This window comes from Hoplias malabaricus, chromosome 6 (genome assembly GCF_029633855.1).
Source record: "Hoplias malabaricus isolate fHopMal1 chromosome 6, fHopMal1.hap1, whole genome shotgun sequence".
NCBI classification, from domain to species: domain Eukaryota; kingdom Metazoa; phylum Chordata; class Actinopteri; order Characiformes; family Erythrinidae; genus Hoplias; species Hoplias malabaricus.
Genome location: NC_089805.1, coordinates 7,165,878 through 7,178,101, shown reverse-complemented (window position 1 = coordinate 7,178,101; position 12,224 = coordinate 7,165,878). Strand labels below are relative to the sequence as shown.

The 12,224-nt window shown below is 42.9% G+C and overlaps 2 protein-coding genes across 4 annotated transcripts in view; both read left to right on the top strand.

The window, feature by feature from the left end:
- fn3krp (fructosamine 3 kinase related protein) lies at positions 1 to 3,829 on the top strand. 2 transcript variants are annotated; one of them, XM_066674775.1, is made up of 6 exons: positions 1 to 304; positions 1,346 to 1,497; positions 1,795 to 1,886; positions 2,342 to 2,418; positions 2,525 to 2,647; positions 2,882 to 3,829. In XM_066674775.1, the coding sequence occupies exons 1-6, from the start codon at positions 164 to 166 to the stop codon at positions 3,218 to 3,220; spliced, it is 924 nt and encodes a 307-aa protein (XP_066530872.1). In that variant the 5' UTR covers positions 1 to 163; the 3' UTR covers positions 3,221 to 3,829. The 2 variants fall into 2 exon arrangements, with proteins under 2 accessions (XP_066530872.1, XP_066530873.1); XM_066674776.1 differs by lacking the exon at positions 1 to 304 and adding an exon at positions 545 to 697.
- Positions 3,830 to 5,069: 1,240 nt separating this feature from the next.
- tbcd (tubulin folding cofactor D) overlaps positions 5,070 to 12,224 on the top strand; it is a 46,496-nt gene continuing 39,341 nt past the window's right edge. For both annotated transcript variants that reach the window (XR_010803660.1, XM_066674625.1), the window contains exons 1-8: positions 5,070 to 5,414; positions 5,993 to 6,186; positions 7,918 to 7,968; positions 8,066 to 8,163; positions 8,250 to 8,351; positions 8,751 to 8,897; positions 10,566 to 10,621; positions 10,872 to 11,004. Coding sequence is in view for 1 of the 2 variants with exons in the window: in XM_066674625.1 (XP_066530722.1) it covers positions 6,000 to 6,186; positions 7,918 to 7,968; positions 8,066 to 8,163; positions 8,250 to 8,351; positions 8,751 to 8,897; positions 10,566 to 10,621; positions 10,872 to 11,004 (774 nt within the window). In the remaining variant the exon portion in view is untranslated. The remainder of the gene's footprint in view (positions 5,415 to 5,992; positions 6,187 to 7,917; positions 7,969 to 8,065; positions 8,164 to 8,249; positions 8,352 to 8,750; positions 8,898 to 10,565; positions 10,622 to 10,871; positions 11,005 to 12,224) is intronic.

Below are 12,224 nucleotides of genomic sequence, written 5' to 3'. Positions count from 1 at the left end.
TGGAACTGTGAACGGCAGCAGAATGTAAACAGTAGTGTTGGTCGTTCCTTCTGAAGTCAGAAAAGCGTGGATTTATCCAGAAACTGAAGCTGCGCACTGAGTATTAGTGTTGTGGGGTATTAAAAGGTCTCTTCCCCGGTGTGTGGTCAGTGCTTGGGGTATTATGGAGGCGCTTTTGAAGCGGGAACTGGGCTCGTCCACTGTGAGAGCCACGGGACACTCCGGAGGGGGCTGCATCAGCGAGGGACTCAGCTACGACACCGACTCCGGGAGAGTTTTCGCCAAAATAAACCACAAGAGCGAGGTGCTTTACTCAGTCCGTGGACGTGGCTGAAGGGGTTGCATTAAGTCACATCCATCTGAACCCCTGTTCTACAATAGTTTCATGGGCTATTTCCCAAATTGCTCACTAATCCATACACAGTGCACTACGAAGGCCTTAAACCCTTGCTCTTTATTGTTCAATAAGGTTTTCAAAAACAGATGCAAATTGAAGTTCAGTCCTTTCACTTGGAAGAGCATGGGATTCAAAAATAAATAAATAAATAAAGTTTGCATAAGTAGGGCGGCACGGTGGCGCAGCAGGTTAGTGTCGCAGTCACACAGCTCCAGGGACCTGGAGGTTGTGGGTTCTATTCCCGCTCCGGGTGACTGTCTGTGAGGAGTGTTCTCCCGTGTCTGCGTGGGTCTCCTCCGGGTGAGTGTGGTGTGTTCTCCCTGTGTCTGCGTGGGTTTTCTCCGGGTGACTGTCTGTGAGGAGTGTGGTGTGTTCTCCCTGTGTCTGCGTGGGTCTCCTCCGGGTGACTGTGAGGAGTGTGGTGTGTTCTCCCTGTGTCCGCGTGGGTTTCCTCCGGGTGACTGTGAGGAGTGTGGTGTGTTCTCCCCGTGTCTGCGTGGGTTTCCTCCGGGTGACTGTCTGTGAGGAGTGTGGTGTGTTCTCCCCGTGTCTGCGTGGGTCTCCTCCGGGTGACTGTCTGTGAGGAGTGTGGTGTGTTCTCTCTATGTCTGCGTGGGTTTCCTCCGGGTGCTCCGGTTTCCTCCCAGAGTCCAAAAACACACATTGGTAGGTGGATTGGCGACTCAAAAGTGTCCATGCCCTGTGAAGGACTTGCGCCCTCTCCAGGGTGTATTCCTCCCTTGCGCCCAATGATTCCAGGCATTCCTGGATAAGCACTTACAGATAATGAATGAATGAAAGTTTGCATAAGTCTCTCAGATCAAAATACATCTTCTGAAATTATTACTTATATATTTATTAGTCGAGTTAGAATATACAGAAATCTACTGTCTCTGGGATGTATATTTTGTCGCGCACTAAAATTCTGCCGTCTGTTTTTACGCTTAGGCCAGAAGGATGTTTGAGGGTGAAAAAGCGAGCTTGGAAGCCATCTTGTCCACAAACACAATCAAAGTCCCAAAACCAGTTAAAGTTATTGATCTCGAAGGAGGTGGAGCTGTGTTTGTGCTGGAGCACGTTGACATGAGATCCCTGAGCAGGTACATGTTCTTCACCACCACATGCCTCAGTCTAGTATATTGTACAGAAACAACAGTGGTAAATGAGATCAGTAGCATTGCATCGTAAACATTTAATAATAGGCTCATTTGTTTTAAGCCAGTTTAGCTTGGGCATAACCTCCAAAATGTAAAGGGTTTGATGGCCACTGTTGCATCTTTGAGTAAGATACTTCACCCCAAGTTGCTCCAAGGTTGTCATTGCACTTGGCTTCATAGCTGCTGTAAATCTCTCTGGTCAAAAGCAAGTAAATCGTTTTCTGTATACTGTCCATAAAGGTACTCTGCTCGATTGGGGGAGCAGCTAGCTGACCTGCACCTACATAATAAAAGACAGAAAGAGAAACAGATCAAGGCTGAGCAGACTGTGGGTAAGACACCACAATAATGCACTGTCCCATAAAAGGATCACTGCATTTTCTTAGTGGTAACAGTAGAGAAACTTTATAAGACGTCCAGGCTTGAGGGCAACAGCACTGATCGATTTATGTTTTAAGACTGTGGCTATTAAGGTTTGTATTTATGTATTGTGCATTCTCTCACTGCCATTAAGTTACATACAAACAACAATTGATTGCATGTTTTATGATGCTAAATAAGAGAATACATATCACTTCCTGTAGTGCATTACAATTTGCCACAGTGATCTTTTTTTTTCTAAAAAAACAACAATATTTTGTCTCTCTCTCTGTGGTCATTCAGTACTGGACTTTAAGAACCCAGCATTCAGGCAATTTTAGGCAGCTCATTTTTAGCAAATACATGATTGTTTAATACACACCAAGAATGAAAACCACAGGCTTAACGTAACATTACATTTCCACAGGGAAAGGTCAGTCTGATGTTCAAGTCGTCGACAAGTTTGGATTCCACATATCAACTTGCTGCGGCTACCTCCCTCAGGTAACCAAGGAAACGAAATAAAATGTCAAAGGATAGAACAGTTTCTCGAACCTGTATCTGAGAATAATTAGTATATTTTAAATGATTTGTCTCTCCATTTCCACAGTTAAATGATTGGCAGGCTGACTGGGTGCCATTTTATGCTCAACAAAGACTTCAGCACCAGCTCAGATTAGTGGAACAGTCTTATGGGGACCGAGAAGCCAGGGAACTCTGGGCCCAGCTCCAGGTGAAACAGCTACAGTCAGTCCTCAATATGTTTTTTATGTGACTAACACTAGAGCTTATTCAAGATCGTGTAAAACAAGCACAGATTTGGCGGTGCTGAATAACATACAAACCGTACATTTTATGGTTTATAAAACATTCATACAATGTGGAAACAAGTGGAGATTTGGGTGTAGCGTTCATCAACTCGCCTCTGTAACCCTCTAATTCTTAAATGTTTTCTGTTGTTGTTCAGCTGAAGATCCCTCAACTGTTTGCTGGTACAGAAGTGGAGCCAGCGCTCCTTCATGGAGATCTGTGGGGCGGTAATGTTGCTGAGTACTCCGATGGCCCAATCATTTTCGACCCTGCCTCCTTTTACGGCCATTCTGAATTTGAGCTCGGCATCGCAGGAATGTTTGGTGGCTTTGGTAAACAGTTCTATAATGCCTACTATGACAAGATCCCAAAGGCTCCAGGGTTTGAAAAGAGACATCAGTTGTACCAACTATTTCACTACCTTAATCACTGGAATCACTTTGGTAGCAGCTACAGGGGATCGTCGTTACGGATCATGAAAGATCTTTCCAAGTAGATGGTGTCCTCATTTTTTCAGACTAATGGTACTCTGACAGTTCAGGTTATGGTCAGTTTTACTACTTTAGTAGGTTGCTCTACTAATTTCTGAATGGCATGGTGTGCTAAATGCTAGATCAGAAGCATAAACAAGCTAACAGATGTTATCTACTTTACTGGTAATGATAAGGTTTATAAGTGAAGAAGAAGCATGGCTCTTATGAAACATCAAAGCTATTTGGTAGTGATGTCACTTTTAGAGATAGTCAAGCCTGCTTGAAAAGATGGGCGAGCGAGTTACACGCCAGTTGCATGAGGTGCTTCAAATGTTAAAATCAAATATACACAGCACTATCCAAAAACCAAACGGAATCTGTCACAAATACATTCCATTCACATACATTCTAATTAAGGACTGTTGTAAACTGCTTGTACCAATAAAACCACGTTACAGTGTTGCTGCATGGAATAGTAGTAAAACTGTACTTACATAATGCGTACTGGAATTAAACTAGTCATGTAGTAGATTCAATTCTCTCACTACCTGCTCTTACTGTGATAGAATGCAATGCTCTTGTTTGAAACAAGTCTTAACATAATAGTGGACATAAGTGTACATATGCAAATAAACATCTACTATGAAACATTTGACTCCATTTTTTTTGTTAATTAGGTATGAATTATCAGTATGTAAAGTGTCCTTAGGTGTGGTTTAATATGAAATGTATTCTAGAAAAATAAAGAAATGTTATGTAAATTGTTGCTAGGAAATAGATTTGTGAAGAGTTTAATGCCTCAAAAGTATTTTAATATCTGACATTGTTAATAGATTTGAGAGAGGATTTTGCTACCCAGTAAACAATTAGCCGTTGATTCAACGTTGAAATAACGTAATGACTGCCGTCTAATCAACGTTCTCTTAAGGTTGAAAATGAAAGTTGAAAAGACGTCCAAACACAGACATTGAAAAGACGACTATTAGACGTATTTTGGACGTCCATTGACGTTATTAATTGGTCCCGAAATAAATTACTTGTAGAAAACGCGTTTTGGACGTCCACTGACGTTATCGATTGTTCACCACTTAACTAACTTATTAAGATGGATTTTGGACGTCCATTGACGTTTAAAATATATCCTTGACGGACAGACTACTTTTAGACCTATTTTGAACGTCCAGGGGATGTTCCTTGTTTACTGGGTATACATTATTTTTGCAGTAATTAGTCAAATTTTAACAGTGATTTTATTGTTACTGTGGCATTTAGTATTGGTATCCGTGTTCAAAGAGTGATCCACAATGTAGACAAGACATTCTTATAAGGACTATTTATTCACTACAAAAGGCACCTGCTGTAAGAATCACTTCTTGTTTTTTTTCCCACCCCTCACGTATCACTTTTCCAATGTATCTTTTATTAATATACAAAAACTTGAAACATAAGTGTAAGTGTTTTCTAAAAATGTAAGAGTTTCCAGGTAGGGTAATCAAAAATGTTCAGGCCCTGGTTTGGCTCACATCCTCCATTTTTATGGGCCACTTGTTACATGAAATAACCGCACTTCTGCTCCAGTTTACCGGAAGTGCCACAAACATTATGACCGTTATGACTTTTTTTGCTCACATCGAGTTTATCACAGTCCGCGCAGCCCATATCTTTACCTATCTGTGTCATATTGACCACCTTGAAATCTCAAGCATTTTGTAACCCCAATGTTGTGATCAGCGCCATTAAAAAGAAATAAGAATTAAATATATTCGGTGGCATTCACATTTAACTACGTACGACAGTCTACTGCATCCAAGCATCAGCCGCTCAGACGTTGGAGAAAAGCGAAACGCCTTTTTCCTCCTCCGCCCACTGTATGTCCCCTCCAGCTTTCCATACCGAAATATGGAGAACGCATCTTCCCGAGTAGTCTTCTGGTAGTCTTTTACATAAAAACAATATTAAAAACGCATTTAACTTGCGGGGGAAACAGGGGGTAAACACGGCGGGAACAGGGCTTTTTACAGACTGAACAGAAGCTGCATTGAGGCCGGTTTAGTGCTTTTAAAAATGGCCGAGAATCCTTAGTCACGCAGAGAGTGATGCTACTGTAGAGTTGCTGCTTTAACAGATTTTATTGTGGACGTCAAAACCTGTGTTTTTGGAGAAACTGCGTTATTTCTACAGTACCATCCAACAAAACAAGACTATCCCTTCAGCGAAGTGAGTCCATATGTCTGCTATCAACATCGAGCCTAACTCCTCTTATTCCTCTATATTTTTGAGACGTTTCATCAACATATAAGGCCCATGTTTATGTTGTTGGTGTTTAGTAAAATGTCTAAATAGCTCCTCAGTTTATAGTTTTATGTTTCAGTAATGGAAAATACTGATATTCTCCTGTGGGATCTTTTTGTTCTCTCTTTACTGTAACATTCAGAGACACATTATAATCCCTCAGTACCTACATTTAGGTTTGGTAATTGCTTTGGGTTAATCGTTCTGTTTGTAGAAAACAAACAGTAGTATTATAGGGTTCATGTGTAGTTTGGGTTGGAACCCTGTCCACCACAAATTACACTCTGTTCTCCTCAAATGTCCAATATGGATTCAACTTAAATACTAAACCCAGGTTAATGACCTTGTTTTAGGAAAAAATGGACTATAGAAAGCAGCACAGATCTCACATTGAACCAGTTTTTTAATTATTCTTCAGCCTCTTATTGAAAGAATTGAATATCAGTTTAATAACAGTGATACGACCGTTGTGCGTTAAGCATCACTACCTACTGTGTTGACAGAGAGCCAATGGCACCAATAGGTGAGGAAAACGTTAATGGACGTGGCGGAGATGATGGAGAGGCAGATGTCATTGAAAACACAAGCTTACTGGCCGGCTTCAGCGAGAGTGCAGAGATCAAGGCGCTTCTGGCCAGCCTGCCAGACATGCACGAGGACAGCCTGAACAGGGAGATTGCAACAGAGAAGTTCCTGGGTGAGGAGTTTTTTTCTGGCTTTAACATACCTGCTATTTTTAATCTTCCTCCTGAAGATTTTTCCTGGAGTTTTCCTCAATCTTTCAGCTCACACACAGCTAATGAATGACCCTTTTTAAATTTGAAGTGGGTGTGATGGAGTGGAAATAAAAAACCTTCCAATATGCAGTGGCCCACCAGGACTGCGAAACACCTGTCTAGTGTAGTCACTCCACAGCCCCAGTGATTGTTTCTTGTTGGATACTATACTGCACATGTATGTGAGGACTAGCATGAAGTATACAGTATATAGTGCAAAGCCTAGGACATAGGTCTTCAAAGCCAGATCTTTGATCCAGGTTCTAGGCCAGGATTTAGAAACGGCTGGCTTGTATGACACTATACAGTCATACAGTCAGGTGCATTAGCAGTCATTCAGTGTCATACCAGCCAACCATTTTAAAATCCTGGCCTGGAACCTGGATCCAAGGTCAGTATTTAAAGACCTGCATTTCTTGGCAGCCACGATAAATAAACCAGTGAAGGGTCATGAGGATCCTAGACATGCAAATTTCGTGGGCTTTGGTGTTCAAAGATCACAGATTTAAAATACCCACTCAACTTAGCATGAAACAAAGCCTCCAGATTGGACTTTATGCGATTGAAATAATCTTCTGCTCTCTGTGAAACATCATCTACATTTCACTAAATGAACTGTTTCCATTTTCACATTCATTCATTATCTGTAAGCGCTTATCCAGTTCAGGGTCGCGGGGGGTCCAGAGCCTACCTGGAATCATTGGGCGCAAGTTGGGAATACACCCTGGAGGGGGCGCCAGTCCTTCACAGGGCGACACACACACATTCACACCTACAGACACTTTTGAGTCACCAATCCACCTACCAACGTGTGTTTTTGGACTGTGGGAGGAAACCGGAGCACCCGGAGGAAACCCACGTAGACACAGGGGGAACACACCAACTCCTCACAGACAGACACCCGGAGGAAACCCACGCAGACACGGAGAACACACCAACTCCTCGCAAACAACCACCCGGAGGAAACCCACGCAGACACAGGGAGAACACACCACACTCCTCACAGACAGTCACCCGGAGGAAACCCACGCAGACACAGGGAGAACACACCAACTCCTCACAGACAGTCACCCGGAGGAAACCCACGCAGACACAGGGAGAACACACCACACTCCTCACAGACAGTCACCCGGAGGAAACCCACGCAGACACAGGGAGAACACACCAACTCCTCACAGACAGTCACCCGGAGGAAACCCACGCAGACACAGGGAGAACACACCAACTCCTCACAGACAGTCACCCGGAGGAAACCCACGCAGACACAGGGAGAACACACCACACTCCTCACAGACAGTCACCCGGAGGAAACCCACGCAGACACAGGGGGGAACACACCAACTCCTCACAGACAGTCACCTGGAGCGGGAATCGAACCCACAACCTCCAGGACCCTGGAGCTGTGTGACTGCGACACTACCTGCTGCACCACTGTGCCGCCCCTCCATTTTCACGTGCACCTTTAATAATATAAGACTAGGCTCTGAGACAACAAATACGCCATTTTGCACACCTGAACCCCTGATAAATATGTAATGGGAAATAGGCCTTGAGCAAACGTGTGGACTGTGTCAGAGGGACTGGACTGAAGAGTACATAAATAAATAAAAGACGTCTGTGCTCTGACTTGTTTTTTGAATGTTTCACTGCAGTTATAATGGACCGATATCAGGAGCAGCCACATCTTCTAGACCCACACCTCGGTAATACTCTTGTTCATTAAACCCAGTTGTGGTATGTTGTTGTTATGCCAAAACCCGTGATGCCATACCAATGTATCTCTTGTTGAATCTTCCCCAGAGTGGATGATGAACATGCTGCTGGAACTGATCCGGAATGAGAAATCTCCTCCTCTTCTGGTTCATTTAGGATTTAAATTTCTCTATATCATCTCAAAGGTGTGGTTTGTGTTATGTCCCTTTGGACAACCACATGCTGTAGACTTTGCGAGTTGTAACCTGCTTCTTATGTGATGTTCTCCCAGGTCAGAGGCTACAAGGTCTTCATGCAGCTTTTCCCACATGAGGTGGCAGATATGCAGCCGGTTCTGGATCTGTTGTGCAGGCAGGATCCAAAGGACACAGAGGTGAAGTCCCACTGATACACTCTGAGATGTTGACTATATTTTGGCAGCCTACCAGATCAACATGAGAACAGTGTGACCAGGGAGACCGCAGTGATTATCAAAAGGATACGAAGATGTGATGAGATTCCCCCTAATTTCTCAAGGCCGCTAACTCACTCGGCACTTCTGATCTGTTCTAGTTTCCAGCATCTCAACATGAATGAACGCAGCCCATTATGCATTCTTATAATATATTCTCATTGACAGATATTTCATGGGTGGTGGGCCATTCCAGTACGGCAGTTGATGTGTCATGAGTGTATTGGACACAGGGTCAGTGTCTGACCCTGTTTTTGGTTTACAGAATGTCTGGGACACTTTAAATATTAGCCCACATTAGTAATTGTTTTGTTTCCACAGACATGGGAAACTCGTTACATGCTTCTCCTGTGGCTCTCCATGACGTGCCTCATTCCTTTTGACCTCTCCCGTCTGGACGGCCATCTGAATTCCGATCCTGGCCTGAACAGAGAGCCGATCATGGACCGTATTCTGGCTGTGGTCAAGGTAATATCTGTGTGTTGATGGGGTTTTCCTGGCTTTTACATTTCAAGAAATAAACATTAAGCTTCTCTGTTAATATTTTCTACTAAATCCAGGTTATTTTTGTAATAATTGTTATCAAATTAATGTTTAATGGACACATGCAATGAAATACAAAGTTGTCAATAGCCCAAAGAACAGCCGAACACTTTATTCTATACGTATACACCTTTATATACAGTATGTCTATTCATTTATACATATATATTCACATACAGGGGTTGGACAATGAAAGTGAAACACCTGGTTTTAGACCACAATAATTTATTAGTATGGTGTAGGGCCTCCTTTTTGCGGCCGATACAGCGTCAGTTCGTCTCGGGAATGACATATACAAGTCCTGCACAGTGGTCAGAGGGATTTGAAGCCATTCTTCTTGCAGGATAGTGGCCAGGTCTCTACGTGATGCTGGTGGAGGAAAACGTTTCCTGACTCGCTCCTCCAAAACACCCCAAAGTGGCTCAATAATATTTAGATCTGGTGACTGTGCAGGCCATGGGAGATGTTCAACTTCACTTTCATGTTCATCAAACCAATCTTTCACCAGTCTCGCTGTGTGTATTGGTGCATTGTCGTCCTGATACATGACACCGCCTTCAGGACACAATGTTTCAACCATTGGATGCACATGGTCCTCCAGAATGGTTCGGTAGTCCTTGGCAGTGACGCACCCATCTAGCACATGTATTGGGCCAAGGGAATGCCATGATATGGCAGCCCAAACCATCACTGATCCACCCCCATGCTTCACTCTGGGCATGCAACAGTCTGGTGGTACACTTCTTTGGGGCTTCTCCACACCATAACTCTCCCGGATGTGGGGAAAACAGTAAAGGTGGACTCATCAGAGAACAATACATGTTTCACATTGTCCACAGTCTAAGATTTGCGCTCCTTGCACCATTGAAACCAACGTTTAGCGTTGGCACGAGTGACCAAAGGTGTGGCTACAGCAGCCCGACCGTGTATACTGACCCTGTGGAGCTCCCGACGGACAGTTCTGGTGGAAACAGGAGAGTTGAGGTGCACATTTAATTCTGCCGTGGTTTTATATTTTTTGGATACAATCCGGGTCAGCACCCGAACATCCCTCTCAGACAGCGTCCTCTCGCGTCCACAGTGAATCCTGTTGGATGTGTTTCGTCCTTCTTGGTGGTATGCTGACATTACCCTGGATACCGTGGCTCTTGATACATCACAAAGACTTGCTGTCTTGGTCACAGATGCACCAGCAAGACGTGCACCAACAATTTGTCCTCTTTTGAACTCTGGTATGTCACACGTAATGTTGTGTGCATTGCTAACTGAACCTTCACACTCTGCTCTTACTGGTGCAATGTGCAACTAATGAAGATTGGCCACCAGTCTGCTCCAATTTAGCCATAAAACCTCCCACACTGAAATGACAGGTGTTTCGGTTTCATTGTCCAACCCCTGTACATATATAATATATAGAGAGTGTAGTATGAATACTATAAGTGAAAAAAAACACACACACAGTACAAAGTTAATATGTTTACACATTGGGGAAGATCTACATATTTACATATTTCTGTGAAAAGGTCATGGGGCATTAGAATCCATATATCTTGTCTCTATTCAGTCTTTTTTTTATGTGTGTGTTCATTTCAGTCCTATCTTCGAGTCAGTGACAAATCCAGGGACGCAGCATCGGTGCTAGTCTCAAAGTAAGAACTTTTCTTGACAATGTTATAGAAGGTTTGTTATATATGCCTCCACAGTAATGAAAATACTCTGGGTACTTCTCTTTATGGCTCATATAATCCATGAATGCATTATATAAGTGCTATAGATTTAGTTTGAGTGACTGTCTTGACATATTCGATTTCAATGAATTCATTTAATTTAATGTGTATCCAGTTGGAAAAACCGATTTTATAATGCCCTTTGGACAAATCCTTGTATGCGTCCCTACAGGTTTGTGACTCGTCCAGACGTGAAGCAGAAGAGGTTGGGAGACTTTCTGGACTGGACCCTCACGACAATATCTCAGGCCAGCCATCAGACCATGGAGGGCACCGTGGCTCTGGATGGCGCTCTGAAGTCTCTGGTAAACCTCTTGGTTCCTCTGAATGAGAGTTAATGGAACAGCATCATTTCCCAGTGTTTCTAATACATCATTCATCATCAAAAGCTGACACTTTCTTTAAAAAAATAAAATGCAATGGATGGTTAGTTGCTGAGTTTGTGGTTGGTTGGGTCCATTTGCTTTGTCCAGCAGGGGGTGCTGCTCAGCCACTGTAGCTTACAATTCAAAAATGTGAAGTCAAATAATTGGTCACTTCTTTCAGAGCAATTAAAAATGTGAAGACCTGATGAAACGTCTCATTTCTGTACTTTGTAATTATAAGTCAATGTAGATACCTTTTCTATGACGTAATCTGTATGTGCAGGTGCTTTTCTGGTGGTGACTGAGGTGTTTATCTTTAACCTATAATTACTAGTATGCCTTTAGCAGGTGTTCCTCCACCTGTTGAGCAAACGCATATGTTGCCATCAGCCAGAAGTTTGTGAACACTTGCTTGTCCATAATTTCCTTTGAAATGAAAGATCGTAACAGATATTTAGTTCTGTTTTGCTGCAGTCAGTGGCTCTGGGAATGCTTTGCACAGGTATTTTTCAACGTTTTGTGAGGAGATGTTTAAATTCAGTCGCAAAAAAAGTCTTGCAAACCACAATAACTGCGATAATAATGTTAAGCTTTGTTTTCTCGTTGTGTTTTTAGGGACTGAACACAGCTCCGTGCATGAGTTCAGACATTGTAGCACCATCCAGCTTTTCAAAAGACCATGATGTAGTGCTGGGCGATGTGAGCGCAGATCAATATCACGATTCATTGTACATTTTACCACGATTACGATTAATGAACGATTATTGTGTTTTCGTAGTTCAGTGACGAGGCTTGTGCTGTAAATATGCTGCAGTATTAAAGCTGGGATATTTTTTCCTCTCTCGTTTTTTGAGCACTGTTTATATTTAGTGTGTGATTGTGTTTTGGTCGCTGTTTTTTCTCAGCGTTTACCGTTGACTTCTTTTTGTTCGGTGTCGTCTTAATTATAGTCAAAGCACAACACGTCCAAACCACAGGCGCTGTGTTTTTCTTTGGTACGTGGTACTCTATCCATGTGGCGGATAGAGTCAGAATCATGTGACTACAGCTTGGTAGCGTGGTTTTAAAGAGACAGTACGTGAACAAACAGTGGGCACATAACGGAATAAAAATAATTGATCTAAACTATATTATGTCTAAGCTCTACCATGATGTAATTT

What these genes read in the sequence shown, in the direction of transcription:
- fn3krp (XM_066674775.1), top strand. Translation starts at nt 164, where the DNA reads ATGGAGGCGCTTTTGAAGCGGGAACTGGGCTCGTCCACTGTGAGAGCC. An exon ending in AAATAAACCACAAGAGCGAG is followed by an intron (nt 305 to 1,345) that starts GTGCTTTACTCA and finishes TTTTACGCTTAG; the next exon opens with GCCAGAAGGATGTTTGAGGG. An exon ending in GACATGAGATCCCTGAGCAG is followed by an intron (nt 1,498 to 1,794) that starts GTACATGTTCTT and finishes CTGTCCATAAAG; the next exon opens with GTACTCTGCTCGATTGGGGG.